The 18,286-nt window shown below is 40.4% G+C and overlaps 1 protein-coding gene across 23 annotated transcripts in view; it reads left to right on the top strand.

The window, feature by feature from the left end:
- The window catches only part of MACF1 (microtubule actin crosslinking factor 1), a 340,946-nt gene that overhangs the window by 282,881 nt on the left and 39,779 nt on the right, over positions 1-18,286 (top strand). For 17 of the 23 annotated variants that reach the window (XM_070786798.1, XM_070786806.1, XM_070786805.1 and 14 more), the window contains 13 exons: positions 2,257-2,418; positions 2,574-2,744; positions 3,362-3,528; positions 7,142-7,301; positions 7,656-7,982; positions 9,214-9,298; positions 9,792-10,033; positions 10,704-10,910; positions 12,233-12,352; positions 12,787-12,894; positions 14,928-15,146; positions 16,122-16,325; positions 17,987-18,218. In XM_070786798.1, the coding sequence (XP_070642899.1) occupies positions 2,257-2,418; positions 2,574-2,744; positions 3,362-3,528; positions 7,142-7,301; positions 7,656-7,982; positions 9,214-9,298; positions 9,792-10,033; positions 10,704-10,910; positions 12,233-12,352; positions 12,787-12,894; positions 14,928-15,146; positions 16,122-16,325; positions 17,987-18,218 (2,404 nt within the window). The remainder of the gene's footprint in view (positions 1-2,256; positions 2,419-2,573; positions 2,745-3,361; positions 3,529-7,141; positions 7,302-7,655; positions 7,983-9,213; positions 9,299-9,791; positions 10,034-10,703; positions 10,911-12,232; positions 12,353-12,786; positions 12,895-14,927; positions 15,147-16,121; positions 16,326-17,986; positions 18,219-18,286) is intronic. The other 6 variants (XM_070786801.1, XM_070786802.1, XM_070786795.1 and 3 more) reach the window with 1 other exon arrangement.

Below are 18,286 nucleotides of genomic sequence, written 5' to 3'. Positions count from 1 at the left end.
GCTGGGAGAATGTGGTATTACTGTAGATAAAAGTGTTTTAAGAAGTTCTTTGGGAAATTTTCTGTTTTATGTCCCTGTTGCATCTTACAGCCATGCAATAATTTTTACTAGTGTTCAGCTCTGGGAAACATCTGCCAGCACTGGTTAGTGAGTAACACGGCACAGTCTATGCACCACGAAATACTAAGGAGCAGGAATTGTGTCTAAAAGCGCAAGTGTTGCGCAACAGCTTTATTTGGGAATTAAGAGAAAGCAAGTGTTTGCAGATTTATTTTCTTTAACATTCTGTTCACTTGTGTTCACTATAAATATTTAAAGAGTACTAGTATATAGAGGCATTTTCATATATTTTTAAACTTCTGGGGAAAAAAGACAAATACCCATTCCCTGTCAATCCATAGAGTGGACATGGGAACTGAAGAAATCTCAAATACGTTATGTGAAATGTTCACGAGCAAAGTAAATCCAAATTTTAAGAAAAGAATTGGCTCTATTATATGGAAGAGATTGTCAAGCTACTTAAATTATGTTTTTACTTTTCTGTATGATTTACACTGATACCAGTAGAGCTTCTTGCCAAGATGGAGGTATTCTCTGTTGCCCAGTACGTTAGACCCTTAGCCACACATGGCCTTTGACCCCTTGACCCCATGAAATGAGGCTATTGGGGTGGAGGAACTGAATTTCTAGTTAAATAGCCACACGTAACTGTCGGCTGCCGTATTGGACTACACAGGAAAAATTGCATATCGGTCACAGCATGAGACAGGACTTGATGGCTGGGTAAATGGGGGCTCTTCGGTGTGGACTGGACACCTTCGGCATTTCTGCTCCCTTCACCTTTCCAGCCCCTCCCACAGCCATGTTGCTGTTGTTTTTTCCCCTCTGCTCTGATTTTTCTTCAGTGAAAGCCCGTTTAATGCAAAGTAGAATCATAGCACTTGCTTTCTCTAGGAACCATGTTATTGGAGTAACAGTCATTTTTAGCTGAACTGCTGGGTAGTGTTGCCTAACAAAATATGGTGTAATCAAATTGTAGTATAAAATGAAGCCCACTGGTAATTACCTTTATAACCTTCCTTTTTCTGTGTTCCCTGGCGCCTTTCCTCCTTGTGACTCACTTGTTCAGCCACAGACCATTCTTTCTAGAATCAGTTTCCTAATCCTAGTGTGATCTGTGGTCTCACATAGGCCAAAATTAGTCTTACCCAAACTTATAATTTTCTTTTGCATTTATTTTTGTTCTCTTGCATTCTTCAGCTTTCATTGATTCACCTGTCTCCCTGAGTTTGAAGGAACTTTATGTGGGAGAAAAATGAATGGAAATAAATCCAGACTAGTGGAATGTGGCTGATTTTATCCTCTGACAATTGAGAGAAATCTGATCTTAGGGACAAATATTTATTTCATTTTTTTCCTTAATACCATTGGAGTGGCAGAAGTACTGTTCTCTTTGTTTCCTTTTATAAATTTCTAAGTAATAATGGACCTTGACTGCATTAGAAAGAAACAGTCACATTGCTTGTTACACTTGTTTACAGTTAAAAAATTCCATTGTTTCATGGTAAACATGGATGTATAGTATCATTGTTTTTAAAATATTTTATGTATATCTGAGTCTTGCTTAAAATATGTCTGAAGTTGTTAAGGACATCTCTCTATAATACTGGCCCACTTCCCTTTGTAATCAGAGGAATACTATTTCAAGATTATTGGCTGTTTGTGGTCTGTGGCCTTGGAACAGAATGGAATTAAATGGCCACAGGGGTATTAAGCTATGAGGTTGGGATTTTTCACACCATTAATGTGTTTTGGTTGATTATTAGTCCTAGTCAGAGAAGAGCATTGCATGTATCATGGTTGGGTAAAGCTATTCCCCAAGGTATTTTTAATCTTAAGTACTAGTCATTCGGTATCACCCTTTCCGTTTAGAATTGATAATGCATCACACTTTCATAGTAACTTGAGGCTGATGCATCTTTATTCTCAAGAGCTTTTTGCATTAAAAAATTAACAGAAACAAACCATGAGTCATGGTTTAAATGCCCAGGTAGTGCCATAACTCTCTGTAATTGCTTGTCCATAGGAGAATGTTTTGAAATGTGAAACCACATTCTTACTTGATACTTCTTGTACAAGTGGCTTGTTTTGTCTTGTTACCCCCTAGCCCTCCTTTGTTAAAGCATGCCTCCTCCAAGAATAACCAGTCACTGTCATGCCTATAGATTAAATCTTCTTTGGCTTACAATTATCTAGATGTTTCAGAAAGAACAGGTGGATCCTCTCCAGATGAAACTGCAACAGGTGAATGGACTTGGCCAGGGCTTGATTCAGAGCGCCGGAAAAAACTGTGATGTGCAGGGTTTGGAACATGACATGGAAGAAATCAACGCTCGGTGGAACACACTAAATAAAAAGGTGAGTGAACGGAGGGCATAGAAAAAAGATATGGAAGTTTCAGGTTTCCATGGCACCTGAATGCAAATAAAACCTTAGTCATTCCAACCTGGAGTTACAAAAAGGGATAAGTCATTTCAGAACTCTCCCCTTTCTCCTCCGTATCTGTGAAACAGGTTGCACAAAGAATCGCACAACTGCAAGAGGCTTTGTTGCATTGTGGGAAGTTCCAAGATGCCTTGGAGCCATTGCTCAGCTGGTTGGCAGACACTGAGGAGCTCATAGCCAATCAGAAGCCTCCATCTGCTGAGTATAAAGTGGTGAAAGCCCAGATCCAAGAACAGAAGGTAAGTGAGAATGTTGGGGCAGTGAACTGTAACAGCCGAAGGGAATGACAGACAACACGATTTGCTTATAGTTTCAGGAGCACAGTTAGGAGTTTAGTAGAATCCTAACCCACCTTGTGTGATCCAGAAAAGAAAGATGGAAATTGATCTTCATCACCTTTGTAATCTCCTAGTTTACCGTGCCATATGTTGAACTGAGCAGTTTTGCTTGTTCACTTATCCTGTCTCAGTGTTTGTCACCACTTTATCTTAAGAGATTTTGAATGTTTTTAGGGTCGGCACTATTCTAAATAATGTTGCATATCATGTATAAGGTTCTCTCTGGTTCCCCGCCCCCCTTGGTTTGATTTCCACTTCCGTGCCTTTTTCTCTTGGTTCAAATTAATGACAGTCACTGCTCCATTTAAAAACCTGAGTGTAGGAAAAGTTTATATGACTGGTAGGAATTATATCTCGTGTTTTTGCCTCAGGTTGAGGGGAAAAAAAAAAACTTCCTTGTTCAGTTAAACTTAGGGCTCAGTGAGGCGAGGGTTTTGGATTTTGTATGTTTTCCTTATTTCAGATTTTAAAGTGACCCCATGTTATCACATTTCATTCTCTTTAAACATGTACATCAGTTGCTCCAGAGGCTACTAGATGATCGAAAGGCCACAGTAGACATGCTTCAAGCAGAAGGAGGCAGAATAGCACAGTCAGCTGAGCTGGCTGATAGAGAGAAGATCACTGGACAGTTGGAGAGTCTTGAAAGTAGATGGACTGGACTACTCAGCAAGGCAACAGCCAGGTAAAGCCAAGGGGCTTTTGAGAAAGAAGTCAGAGATGGTTTTTGACTTGTGTCACTGAGATGCTGTAAAAGCCCCTGGATGATGCTCATGGAGCTCTGGAGGTGTTTAACGGCTTTTATCTTGAAGAGGGATAAGTTTTAAGAGATGATCCTCATAACCAGAGTGACTCTCAGGAAATGAGCCTCAGCTCTTCTGTAAGTTTCTGAGAGCTGGGAGACTCATTGCTCTGTGGTGGTTTTCAGTTGCAATATAATCATGCTTCCAAATGACAGACGTGGATTTCTACAATCCAGCCAAGTAATTTTCTGAGTTTTGGAAACAGATTTCTTTTTTTTCCCATTAATATTTATAAATAATGTTTTTGATACTTGGAATTGAAATGTATCATGTTTCTTTTCTGTTAACTTATCCCAGTATTAGATGTTCCTACATCTAGGAGCTAGCCTGTGGTTCTATTAAATGAGCATTCAAGAGTTGCATGGACTGTCTTCACCAAAAGCTACAGGCGGGCAGTGTACTTCTCTCCTCCACAGAGATGCGTTCTCTCTCTTTCCATAGCTATCAGTTAGTCCAGTGTCACTCGAGCTTAATAAGTCACACTGGGTCTTTACTTTCAGCTGATACTGTTCCCAGTTTTAAAAGTAAATGGTAATGAATCAGAAATGAGTATGAGAGTCATAGAGTTGATCACTTATTATTTAGATAGCTATGGGTAGTCTTCACGTAACCCCCTCTTCAGTCTCTTTACCTGTTCATGGCTTGCTTGTTTCTCATCTGAGCTACAAAGTTTTTACTTGCCCGTGTTAGTAGGAGAAACGAAAGAATTCAACTTACTTTCATTTCCAAATTGCACTGCTTTTTTTCTTCTCTCTTTGCATCCATTTCCAGTAATAGTACCATTGACCTTCCAACTACCTGGGTTTAAAACCTCAGCCTCATTTTCTTTTTACCATTTTTTTCCCTCCCCTGCTTTGTGTCCCATATCTTTCAGTATACTAAATTTTATCTATTTTATGTCTACAGTATCTTTCCTCTCCATCCATTTCTCTGATTCCAACTCACTTGCCTCAGTTCATGACTTATGAACTCTCACTTGGGCTTGTTCCCATGAGGTAGCTCACCTGAGGGCAGCCTCCTAACTAGCTAACCTTAACCACTCTACTGCTGTTTCCCCTCAGGCCTTCCCTCTGCACAGTCAGAGACATCTAATGACTGCCTGTTGCCTATAAAATAGTCTCATTAACCACCATTCAGAGGTGGCCCTAACCCACCTTTCTTCAGTTCAGTCACTCAGTTGTGTCCAACTCTTTGTGACCCCATGAACCACAGTACGCCAGGCCTCCCTGTCCATCACCAACTCCCGGAGTCCACCCAGACCCGTGTCCATCGAGTCGGTGATGCCATCCAGCCATCTCATCCTCTGTCGTCCCCTTCTCCTGTCCCCAATCCTTCCCAGCATCAGGGTCTTTTCCAGTGAGTCAACTCTTCACATGAGGTGGCCAAAGTACTGGAGTTTCAGCTTCAACATCAGACCTTCCGATGAACACCCCCGACTGGTCTCCTTTAGGATGGACTGGTTGGATCTCCTTGCAGTCCAAGGGACTCTCAAGAGTCTTCTTAGTTTCTGCTCTTCTTCTCATTCTTTATGGTCAAAGTAAACCATATTCGGTTCTTCAGTGTCTTCTGTCAGTTTCCTAATTCTGTCTTTGCTGATGGTGTTCCATCTTCTATGAAAGACTTTTGTTCATCTCCCCTGCTTTTATGAAGCTTTTCTTTATTCCCAAGCATAGACTAGTTTCATCTTCCTCTTAACTACCCTAACTCTTTATGTGTACCTTGTGTTATGGTCATTATTTTATGTGCCTACCTCCCAGGTCCTTAAGCTCACTAAAGTCATGATTGTTCCTAATGTATCTATTTATGAATCTTTTCTTCTATCCTACTTGCTTCCATGCTCCGAACACAGTTTCTGGACCAGTGTTTTAAAGAGAAATCCCAAGAGCAGCATCATTTGTTAAGGCATCCTGAAGAATTCTGTGTAGGTTCTTTAATATTGTATTTTTGATGCCTTCAAATGATTTTAGCTCTTCTCTTTTCTGCCCCAAATCTTGTTAACAGTGATTTCTTCAGATTTTCAGACCCTTGAATCATAGATGAATCAGAAAGATCTAGAAGTCTAGGACAGTTCTTTAAGAATTAAATTTTTAAAATTTAAAATTTGGAAAAAATAGACACATGTATATATATATAACTGAATCACTTTGCTGTAAACCTGAAACACTAATGAAACTAACATTAATTTTATTAATCAGCTGTACTCCAATATAAAATATAAGAATGTTTTTTAAAGTTTAAAGCAAAAAGTAAAATCTTTAAGCAGGTCATTAACCAATGAAAATAAACCACCAAGCAATTTATTTAAGATTATATTTTATGTTTTAGTTGTACTGATTGAAGATGTAATTTGAAGGTTGACATAAACTAAGAAAGGAAACTCTGTACTTTATATTGACATTTAAAAATAGCATCTAGAAATACATTTTTCTTTATACTCAAACATTACATTTCCAGATAATTCAAATGGCAGGTCTTTATATTAAATCATTTATTATTCATATACGTTTGTCCAGAGTACCCAGCATAAGACCTGGCACAAAGCAGATGTTTAGTAAAGTTTTACTGAAATAAAAGTATTTCCCATCACCCAGGCCCTTTTCAAATAACACAGCACGTAGTCTGATCTTAATGGCCAAAGTCATCGCGTGGCCTTTGATTATTACTCTGTGTGCTAATATAGTTCTGTGGTTGTTTTTGTGTCTTTTGTTTATTAGGCTGCCTTCAGCATTCAGGCTTCCCCTCTCCTTTGCAATTGGCTGATTTTAATCTATAGGGTATTTGAAATCCACACTTAGTATGGATGTTATGTTAAATAAGATTTAAGATTCTAGATTCAAGATTCCAATTATAAAGTACATAGTTCTTTTGGCTGCCATTTGCCTTAGCAAATTCAGCTAGTTTGAGGTTATTTTTTTGCCTTAAATCAGAATTCAAAGTTATGGTCTGAGGCTTGAAATTACTAGAAGCCTGACTGATTCAGGGGCGATAGGAAGGAAGTTCTTGTTCATAGCTTGGTCTACTTGTGCTCTTCAAATGCTGTCTTTTCTGTTCATCATAAGTGAAGGTAGCAGTGACAGGGAAAAGGGAAATGAAGACTGATCGATTTTCTACTCCTTTAAACATTATTTTGGTCACATGTACAGAGGATGGACATGCTACATCCTACAGGAGAAAGAGTAGAAGGTCTGATTCTAATTCTCACTGTACCATTGCTACCCTGTGGGCAATCTGGACAGATCTTTCTTTAAGCCTTCAGGCTTGGTTTTCTCTTTTTATAATAGTGGCATAATGTTTGCCTACCTTACAAGGTCATGACAGAACCTAAATACTGTACTGCAAGCTTCTAAAACAGCAAAGTGCTGTTTTTTGTGTGTTCTGTTTGCTATTGATATTTCAAATGTGCCTGGTTAAGATTGGTCTCTTACTGAATATAGTACTGTTAACAGTTTTAATGTGACTTTTTGCCTGAGCAGCTTGTTCTATATATTCGTGTAGGCAGAAACAGCTGGAAGATATCCTGGTTCTGGCCAAACAATTCCATGAGACAGCTGAGCCTATTTCTGACTTCTTATCTGTCACAGAGAAAAAGCTCGCCAACTCAGAACCTGTTGGCACCCAGACTGCTAAAATACAGCAGCAGATCATTCGGCACAAGGTATGAAGTAGTTGTGGTAAATGAAAACACAAAACTGGAATCAGAAATCCTAGAAAACTTCCTGCAGCATTCTAAAAGATGTATTTTTGCCTTTTTTAAAAAATAAGTTTCACTTAAAGTATGGTCCACTTATTAATTGGACTAGTCACATTCTTCAAGTAAAAATAGAATTGGACGTATAGGCTACCCTCAGAAAAAACAGCTTTTTGTTCTGTTTTTATGTTATTTTTACCCTTCCGTAGGTAAACTTATATATTATTGTTTAATTTATTATATCATTTGTGATTCATTGTCTCATGTTTACTTTTCATTTATTTTGTTTCTGTTATTCATTTTTTCCATCTGGATTTCCAGGCTCTGGAGGAGGAAATAGAAAGCCATGCAGCAGATGTGCACCAGGCAGTCACAGTTGGGCAGTCCCTCTCCTCCCTGACAAGTCCCGCAGAGCAGGGTGTGCTGTCAGAAAGGCTAGACTCGTTGCAGGCCCGATTCAGTGAGATTCAAGACCGGTGCGGCCGGAAAGCAGCCCTGCTTGAACAAGCACTGTCTAATGCTAGGCTTTTCGGGGAGGATGAGGTGGAGGTGCTCAACTGGCTGGCTGAGGTTGAGGACAAGCTCAGTTCAGTGTTCGTAAAGGATTACAGACAGGATGTCCTGGAGAAGCAGCATGCTGACCACCTGGTATTCATGCTTTCCATTCTTATTGGTTATGTTACTAAGTTATTTTGTCATTTTAATTCATGTTTGTCTTCATTTCTTTCTCTCTCTCCCCCCCCTTTTTTTTTTTTTCAATTCCAAACATTTCAAATTTATTTTATACACAAGTACTTAGTTACAGACTTGTTGCTAAGGACTAATCTATTTTTTGATAAGTCCATGGAAATACTTATACTTAACAAACTGAATCATTAATTCTAGAAGGTGATCCAGAGTGTAATCAGGGGCCATCTCAGTTCCAACTCATGTTTTACATCACTCAGGAATGTATCATTCAGCTCCACTTGAGCAGTTATGCGGAGGAGTATGTACTTTAACGAAGTGTCAGTCACTCAGTCATGTCCAACCCTCTGCAACCCCATGGACTGTAGCCTGCCAGACTCCTCTTGTCGATAGAATTCTCTAGGCAAGAATACTAGAGTGGGTTGCCATTTCCTCCTCCAAGGGATCTTCGTGACCCAGGGATCAAACCCAGGTCTCCTGCATTGCAGGCAGATTCTTTACCATCTGAGCCACCAGGGATGCCCAAAACTTTAAGAAAACCAGATTACTTAACAGTACTCAACATTTGATCATATAGTGGTAACTTTTTAAATGTTTCTAGAATTTATATGCTCGAAGTGCAGGAATTCTGGGTCATCTTAGTAGAAAGAACAATTTGCCCTTTTTGTTTTGTTTTTATGGAATTTCTTTGGAAATGGTAAAATCAGCAAAGCGATTTTTTTTGTTTTGTTTGTTAGTAATGATCTTAGATTCTTCTACTTCATTGACTTCAGAAGTCAGTGCTCTTCAGATATTGAGAGTTTTTAACTAGGATTCTGATTTAAGTTGGCCTGTTCTTGCTGATTATCTTTTCTTGAACTCTATGCCTTATCCTTTGTTTTGGACATGGTAGACATTTTGGCTGAATTCTGCTTCTACCTTTCTTGGGTTCAGGTTTGGTACCAATAGGTTAGTAAAGTGGATTAAGTCCTAAATCTCTTCTCATCAAAGGAAGGCTTGCTTGCCTATAAGTATCTGATTTCATTGCTTTGAGTAATTAAAGGGGTAACCAAAGAGAAAACGAAGGAATCGAATATCTCATGTTTAAACTGATATTCATCTCCTTACTTTAAATTTGGTCTCTTAAGGGGCTCACATTTCTTCCACTTTGTTGTGTCATAGTTTTAGGATTAATGGTGTTCTTTCCTTTCAGGCTTTAAATGAAGAAATTGTTAATAGAAAGAAGAATGTAGATCAAGCTATTAAAAACGGTCAGGCTCTTCTGAAACAAACCACAGGTACTTTGAAAAGTGCATGTCTTAGCGCCTGGTCATACAGACCTTAATCAGCACTCTGCACCGGCCACTTCTCTTTGTAGATGGGAGGGGCTTAATACTCACTGATTATATTACCGTGTGCTTCCTGGCGACTGGGGCTTGGGTTTCTATTTCCTGCTAAATCTTTCATTGAAATGCTGTATTATCTTAGATCTGGTTATAGATGAAAACTCTCCCTGCCCTCCAATATGTTGAATACCAGCATTTACTGAAAGATGCTGAAAGTGTCTAGAAAAACCTGCAGTCAAACTCAGATCCTAATAATCTCAGAAGTCATTTCTTTTATTGATTGAAGGTTTCTTTCCCACTTCCCTTGGTGTGGGACGCTAGGTGAAATCCCTGCCATAGGGAGAGAGTATCCATAAAAGTTAAGCTCTGACTTGAATAAAGAGAAGTTAAAAGGGCTCCCTTGTAGCCTATTAGACATGAATAAACTGTGTGCTGTCTCCCACAGGTGAAGAGGTATTGCTCATTCAAGAGAAGCTGGATGGCATAAAGACTCGCTATGCAGACATCACAGTCACTAGCTCCAAGGCTCTCAGAACCTTAGAGCAAGCCCGGCAGCTGGCCACCAAGTTCCAGTCCACATATGAGGAACTGACCGGGTGGCTGAGGGAGGTAGAGGAGGAGCTGGCAGCCAGCGGAGGACAGTCCCCCACAGGGGAACAAATACCCCAGTTTCAGCAGAGACAGAAGGTGAGCTGACATCCCACACTGTAAAGGGAAAGAATTTTTCTCTTAGAATCCTGAAGTTCAAATTCTTGAGTTTTACACCATCTATCTTTACCTGAAATCTAAACCAAAAATTTCTGTCTGCTTTGTTTTCTGTTTATTCGTGGAAAATAAGTTAGGACAGGCCTATATAAGAGCATTTATCATGGTCTGAAGAAGAAAAAGATTGGATCTGAACACCCTAGGAAGCTTGCTTCATATGGAACATTTTAGAACTTACTGTCATAGTTCACTCTCTAAAAGAGTACCTCATAGTCACCTCTAATTCTCCTGCAGGACCTTGTGCAGTTCTAGATGCACAGAAATACAGTGCATTTGTTGAGGTAAATGAATGCCTATGATTAAAGCATTATTTATCATTTCTATTGAAGTAAGGAGAAAAAATACAAGAAATACCATTCATGTTACCCAGAGACAGTCTGGCCTAAAAAGTCTTGCTGACAGTTCTAAGCAGCTGAGCCTAAAGTCAGGCTGTGGAGTGACTGAAAAATCTGAGACAAGAAAAAAAATAAGTGAAGGAAGGAGGTCAGAGCCCTGCTGGGATGTGTGGTAGAGAGAGCATTTTCCACCCAGCACAGCTGCTAATGTGCTTAATTTAGCAAGAGATGGCCTGAAAACTTTTTTCCCTCTTTAGGAACTAAAGAAGGAGGTCATGGAGCACAGGCTGGTGTTGGACACAGTGAATGAGGTGAGCCGTGCTCTCTTAGAGCTGGTGCCCTGGAGAGCCAGAGAAGGGCTGGATAAACTCGTGTCCGACGCCAACGAACAGTACAAGCTGGTCAGTGACACTGTTGGACAAAGGGTGGATGAAATTGATGCTGCTATTCAGAGATCACAACAGGTAATCTTTATAAACACCCCTGCATTAATATTTTAGGCAGCAGGGATACATATATGGGAAGTACAAAACTATGACCCACATACATACAGTTTCAGGAATAGGAATAAATGAGATCAAGCTAAATCTGATGCAGCAAATTATCTCAGTGGTAGGAAGTTATGTGAGGGTGGATCTAGGTTTGACTGAAGATACGTGACCCCTTTGAGGAGAAAAGAACTTGGAAAAGAGAGTATGGGGGCCCTTTCCTTGCTGATGCCCTGCTTAGAGGCAGATGGTGATGAGGGTAGATAATATCTAGATCGAAAAGGTCTAAATGCATCAGTCTTAGTTTGACATAATCAACTGTTTCAGCATTAGATGGAAGAGGGGACAGAACCCAGAACTATAATTACTATCAAATATGCTAACCAAAATAGCAGAGTCATCCAAAATAGAACCCTCTCCGTAAACACAGGTGTCATGTTTCCCTCAATCATTTGTCCTTCCTGCTTTCTGGGAAAAGTTGTTTTTCTTTGTAGGTGGATATGCACCTATTAATGTGCCATGGTACAAAATATAACATGACCCCTTGGGTTCATGGTGATAAGTAGATGCTTTCTGAACCCCACAGAAGTTTGTTTTGATTCCAAATCTTGGCCAGATATTTCAGTATGAGATTTATCACACTTGGGAACTTCTCTTTAAATATTAGTATAATTGGGCAACATTGATAAGGAAGACAAAAGGTTGAGGGGCCCTTATTAAACAGTGGCCGCACAGAACATGTTCCCTTGTTGTTGATGTCATTGCGTATGACACGTCATTGCTTATTGCGTTCCATTTAAAGGTTTGCTGTTCTTCTGGGGTCTTACACTTCTTCACTAAGCGAGTACGTCCAAGTTAACTCAGCTCAGCCTCTGCTGCCATGTGAAGTTTGTATTTAAACATACTACTACTGCTGTTTCGTGTGTGGACAGGAAAAAAGATTGGCAGAAAGAGAGCACAGTCTCATAAAAGTACTCTCATTAGAAAGTGTATTTCTTTTGAAGAGTCTTAGTTTCCATTGTTATTTCTAGCTATGGAACCATTGACTGGGTTCTGTAATGTCTTTCCAAAGACGTTGGAATAGGATCGACTCATGTTTGTTGAAATATAATCAATGCTAAATTGTCTGCATCTTGGATTTGTGACTTTTATGAAGTTCTCACCAATTTGGGCTTTACTTTGTGAGATGTAAACCGCATTACTGAAAAATCTAGGCCTTTCTGTGTTGAATAAGTTAGAATTCTTAGAAGGAAGACACTGGCTGTAATGTATCCATTTTTCTTCAATATGTCTGTCAGTATGAGCAAGCTGCTGATGCAGAGCTAGCTTGGGTTGCTGAAACAAAACGGAAACTGATGGCCCTAGGTCCAATTCGCCTGGAACAGGACCAGACCACAGCTCAGCTGCAGGTTCAGAAGGTAAGTCACTGGCACAGTCACTTTGTTCTGAGCGAGAAGAATCCTCAATCACTTAAAGTGACTGGCACAGAGTTTCTGGCTATTCCAAGTCAAGTAGAATGATTTAGAGTCATGATGGTGGATAGAGACTTAATTTTATAAATATTTGGTTAGGATGAAGAAGGGATTTTTCGCTTTGTGAAAAGGGAGAAATAGGTCTGTTAATCCAGGAAAGAATAGTTAGCAATTTTCTATGTGGGTTTTCAGGGCGGAAGATATTTTTGTAAGCTACTGAAAAATAAGCATTGGTGGATAGACAAAGTGTCAAACTTCTTAAGAACAATTTTTAATGTGACTTTATTAAAGCAACGGATTTTCCATAAGAGTATGTCTGACTTTTCACTAACTCAGGCTCAGGGTCCTTGTGTTACTTAACAATGGTTTACTTTTCAAAGGCTTTCTCCATTGACATCATTCGACACAAAGATTCCATGGATGAACTCTTCAGTCATCGTGGTGAAATCTTTGGCACATGTGGGGAGGAGCAAAAAGCCGTACTGCAGGTAAACTACATGTATTTATTCACCATATTGTTATCTTGCTCATGGTGATTTGGAAGTACAATTGTGAAATGATAGTTTAAGAAGGGTTTTTTTTTTCCTCTCTATTACTGATGCTATGCTATGCTATGCTAAGTCACTTCAGTCGTGTCTGTCTCTGTGTGACCCCATAGACGGCAGCCCACCAGGCTCCCCCGTCCCTGGGATTCTCCAGGCAAGAATACTGGAGTGGGTTGCCATTTCCTTCTCCAATGCATGAAAGAAAAAAGTGAAAGTGAAGTCGCTCAGTCGTGTCCGACTGTAGTGATATTTAAGTCCAAGATGATGTCCTAGGGAATTCAGACTCCTCACCCTATGTTCACAAATGTCTAAATAGCCGTACTGTATGTATGATGTGAAATGCATTGCAAATCCATGTTCTTAATAACAGAGGAATTGCTCCTTGTCCTCAGTCTGTAAGGAGTTATGTTTCCAGGTAGATAGATTTTTCAGAACCAGATCCAGATATTAATTCCTGCTTTCAATTCAGTTCAGTTCAGTCTCTCAGTCATGTCCAACTCTTTGCAACCCCATGAATCACAGCACACCAGGCCTCCCTGTCCATCACCATCTCCCAGAGTTCACTCAAACTCATGTCCGTCAAGTTGGTGATGCCATCTGGCCATCTCATCCTCTCTCATCCCCTTCTCCTCCTGCCCCCAATCCCTCCCAGCATCAGAGTCTTTTCCAATGAGTCAGCTCTTCACATGAGGTAGCCAAAATACTGGAGTTTTAGCTTCAGCATCAGTCCTTCCAATGAACACCCAGGACTGATCTCCTTTAGGATGGAGTAGTTGGATCTCCTTGCAGTCCAAGGGACTCTCAAGAGTCTTCTCCAACACCACAGTTCAAAAGCATCAATTCTTCGGCGCTCAGCTTTGTTCACAGTCCAACTCTCACATCATACATGACCATTGGAAAAACCATAGCCTTGACTAGACGGACCTTGCTGCTGCTGCTGCTAAGTCGCTTCAGTCATGTCTGACCCTGTGTGACCCCAGAGATGGCAGCCCACCAGGCTCCCCCGTCCCTGGGATTCTCCAGGCAAGAACACTGGAGTGGGTTGCCATTTCCTTCTCCAATGCATGAAAGTGAAAACTCAAAGTGAAGCTGCTCAGGCCTGTACCCGACTCCTAGCGACCCCATGGACAGCAGCCTACCAGGTTCCTCCGTCCATGGGATTTTCCAGGCAAGAGTACTGGAGTGGGGTGCCATTGCCTTAGATCCTTCTTAAAAAAATCGTTACCCATTTGTAAAAGAATTGGCCAACAGAGTCCATTTGTACACCAGTTTTGTTTTGCTTATAAATTGAAAGTCGCTGAGTCACGTCCGACTCTTTGTGACCCCGTGGACGAAACAGTCCATGGAATTCTCCAGGCCAGAATACCAGAGTGGGTAGCATTTCCACTCTCCAGGGATCGAACCCAGGTCTCCCACATTACAGGTGGATTCTTTACCAGCTGAGTCACAAAGGAAGCCTTTTTTGTAAAGGGCATGGGTAACTACTATTTCCTCAGAAATCTTCATAAATTGACCTGCTCATCCTAAACGTGTAAAGTATAAATAGCGGGTTTGTAGACACTCTTATCAGAGAAGAAAAGACAGATGAAAGTTGATGAGCGAATCCCCACCGTAGCCCCTGATACAGTCAAACCGACCTATTGCAATAATGCTGGATCTAAAGTTGTGACAGGTACTTACTGACGGGCTGTTTTTGCTGTGTTGTGCTTGTGCTATTTTACTGTTGGCAAAGCTACTTTCATGTTTTAAAAATTATAGAAATAATGCATATGTGTGATAGGAAAATTCAAAAATTCAGTTAAGTATAAAGAATATAAAAATCACTTGTAATCTTACTGGATTAATTGATTTTTTTTTTTTTTTTGCATTGTAGTGTATATTCCTTTATACTTTTTAGTGTATATCTACTTACATTTTTTATTTAAAGAAGGATTCATCATGGTAGTAACATTTACACTTCTTTTTGTTGTCCATAGGAAAAGACAGAGTCTCTGATACAGCAATACGAAGCCATTAGTCTGCTCAATTCAGAGCGTTACGCACGCCTGGAGCGGGCACAGGTCTTGGTGAACCAGTTTTGGGAAACTTATGAGGAACTCAGCCCCTGGATTGAGGAGACTCGGGCTCTCATAGCACAGTTGCCTCCTCCAGCTATTGATCATGAGCAGCTCAGGCAGCAGCAAGAGGAGATGAGGGTAAGGAGCATGCCGAGTTTTATTTAATTGCACAACTGGAGATGGTCTGCACAGTTTGAGAAACAGCCTGTTTATGAGTACCTAACAAGTGTAAGTCTGTTTTGAAGTTAATTCTTAACCCATTAGAATTTCTTTGCATAGTAAAAATACATATCTGAAATATTTCCTTTGTTCTTTAATGTGAATCAGTTAAAGAATGAGATTATGGAGATGTCAGGAATGTGAGTATTACAGAAGTAAACAAAGCACCACATGAAAATCAAGGAAACTTAAAATCTTTCCAGCATCAACAGAGTGTTCTCAGACTTGGGTGTGGTTGGGTGGCCTTTTTCCTTGTGGTTAGGCCCCAGCTGGAGTGAGAGCCCCAACTCAGGAATGTCAGAAAGCAATTTGCTGCAGAGACTTAAGATGAAAGGAAAATTTGTAGACACTTCAGCTGATGGTATTACCATCAAAGATGGTTTTTTAATGTTTATTTTATTTGTATATGGCTTGTGCTTACTCCTATCTCTGTATTCCTATAACAGGGAGATTGAACTGGAAGTAGCCAGCCGTAGAGTCAAGGAGCAGTTGGATTCCCAGAAATATTATTTGTAGTTTGTCCTGTTTAGTGTCTCCCAGTCCGCACAGGGAGACGGACATTAAATCTTTGAGACTGCAGTGAAATACAGAGAAGTACTTATAAGTGCAGAAGGCAGTGAGATACTTTTGTTTTGAGGGCAAGAGTGAGGGAGGCTGTCTCTGGGAAGCTTCTTGGGTGGCGGAATATCTGAACTGGCTTTTAAAAATCAAGGGTATTAGAGTCAGTGCCCTAAGACTTAGATTTCGCCCCCTCCATAAATGGTGAGATGTTGGGACTTGCTGGATTTTAGCGATTTAGTTTGTTCCATTGGTATGAGCTCTGATCACAGTATTTAAACAAACAAACTGGTATAAAAAGACTCACTTTATTTTAATCCATGTTTTTTTACATAGCAACTGAGGGAATCCATTGCTGAACACAAACCTCATATTGATAAACTGCTAAAGATAGGCCCTCAACTGAAGGAGCTAAACCCTGAAGAGGGGCAAATGGTGGAAGAAAAATACCAGAAAGCAGAAAACACATATGCCCAAATAAAAGAGGAGGTGCGCCAGCGGGCCCTGGCTCTGGACGAGGCTATTTCCCAGTCGGCTCAGGTATGTCTGTGTCTTAAACTCATATAACCTTCAGCTGTCCTTTAGTCTAAGCAGGAGGCTCTGTATCAGTATGTCCCTATGCCCAGGAATGTCCAGACCATGTATGCTGGTGATACATTATCAAGAGACTGGGAGCCTTTGCCCATTTGCATTTTTATCCCAGGAAGCATTGGTTACACTGACAACTAGGAGGAGGGTGAAATGCATCTTGGCTGGTGTATCAATTGTCTGTATGGTTTTCTTGAAAACTTGATATCGTGGTGATCCTTTAACAGAGGTGATTTTGGGTAAATTCATCTTGAAGCAACAAATACCTCAAGTGAAGTCAGATTGCTATTGGACCTGTTGCTTTCAAGATGTAGACAGCACGTTCATTTTCCTACTCAAGAGGCCACCAGCTTGCTCCTCGTTCAGAGAAAGATACTTGACTAGGGAGAAGTTAGAGCCAAGGAGAAACAAGCCACCAGCAGTGGAGTTTAAAGCATGTAACTACATACTTTTCAACTAATATATTACTGTTATGTCTGGGTAATTTATTCCTATGTTTAGTCAATATTCTTGGTTAATATTTGTACTTACTCAAGTTTCTCCCCCACCTTCCGTCCCATCTCTCACTCACATTGTGGAATGTGTTACTTTGTGTTGTTGCTGCCTGCTCCTGTCTTCCCCACATCGTCACATTTCATTGTTGTGTTGACTGCGCCCACCATTACAGATTACAGAGGTAAGGTACCCACCCCCATTGGGATTAGGGTGTTCTTATGAAGCTGAGAATTGAGAGGGTTATTTACAAGGAAACTTGCCTTAACTTTAGTGGTATAAATTTTACTAATGCAGTCTATTGTACCAGTTTCATTTGGGGCATAACCTATAAGTGAAGGAGTGATGGGAAGGGATTTTGTTTACCTTGTTATTTCCTATATGACATTTAACAGTTGGTGAGCCTTATTCTAGTTAATGAATCCAGAGTTGGCTTTAGGGGGCAGGCTTATCTATTTTGCTCCCTTTTCTCCCCTCTCTGCTTCATATTATAAATCACAACTTTACAATTATAGATATGTTATAAAACATATAGAAAAGTGGGAAGAGTAGTTGTTCTCTTGGAATAAGGTTAGATTTGACCTTCCCCAATTATCTTTCATCATGCCAACATTTTCCTTTCTCACTATTACATCCGGTGGGTTGTTGAATTGCATGCCATGGTACTTTTAAACTCCAAGTCATGTAGCATATTGAGTTCCCCATCCATTTACACAGTTGGTGGAGGGCATCTAACTTGTTGGTCTAATCTGTTGCATGCAGCTGTCATCTGAGATGTTGACACACTGACTCTCACTGGTTCCATAGTCTTGTCCCTTTTTCATCACATTAGTTGGAATAGGGAAACTATTGTAGCACCGTTAACAATGTGAGTTGATTTTTGGTATATGAAGTAATAGCTTTTTGAGTCATCAAATACTTTTCTGATGGTCCAGCTCTAGTGTACTGTACCCAAAATGGTTTCTTAGCCACAGCCAACACTTGACAGTCCTAGGGCTAGTTTGAGCACAGGTTTTATCCTAAACAGGAGTAAATATTTACACTGGCTTTAATCCCTAACGTTTACCCCAGAAGTGTGATGCAGTACTGCTGTGATGGCTAATGGTCCAATATTTGTTTAGTTCCATGATAAAATTGAGCCCATGTTGGAAACTCTGGAGAGTCTTTCCTCTCGCCTGCGAATGCCACCGCTGATTCCTGCTGAAGTGGACAAGATCAGAGAGTGCATCAGCGAGAACAAGAGTGCCACCGTGGAGCTGGAAAAACTGCAGCCATCCTTCGAGGCCCTGAAGCGCCGTGGAGAAGAACTCATTGGGCGATCTCAAGGAGCTGACAAGGATCTGGCTGCAAAAGGTGCTTGATTAATAATTTGTTTTAAAAAATCTTAAATTCTAAGCTGTGGTTACCTCCAGCATCCCACC

This window comes from Bos indicus, chromosome 3 (assembly GCF_029378745.1).
Source record: "Bos indicus isolate NIAB-ARS_2022 breed Sahiwal x Tharparkar chromosome 3, NIAB-ARS_B.indTharparkar_mat_pri_1.0, whole genome shotgun sequence".
Classification (NCBI taxonomy): domain Eukaryota; kingdom Metazoa; phylum Chordata; class Mammalia; order Artiodactyla; family Bovidae; genus Bos; species Bos indicus.
The sequence above is the reverse complement of the archived record's forward strand: the minus strand, read 5'-3'. Positions and strand labels throughout refer to the sequence as shown.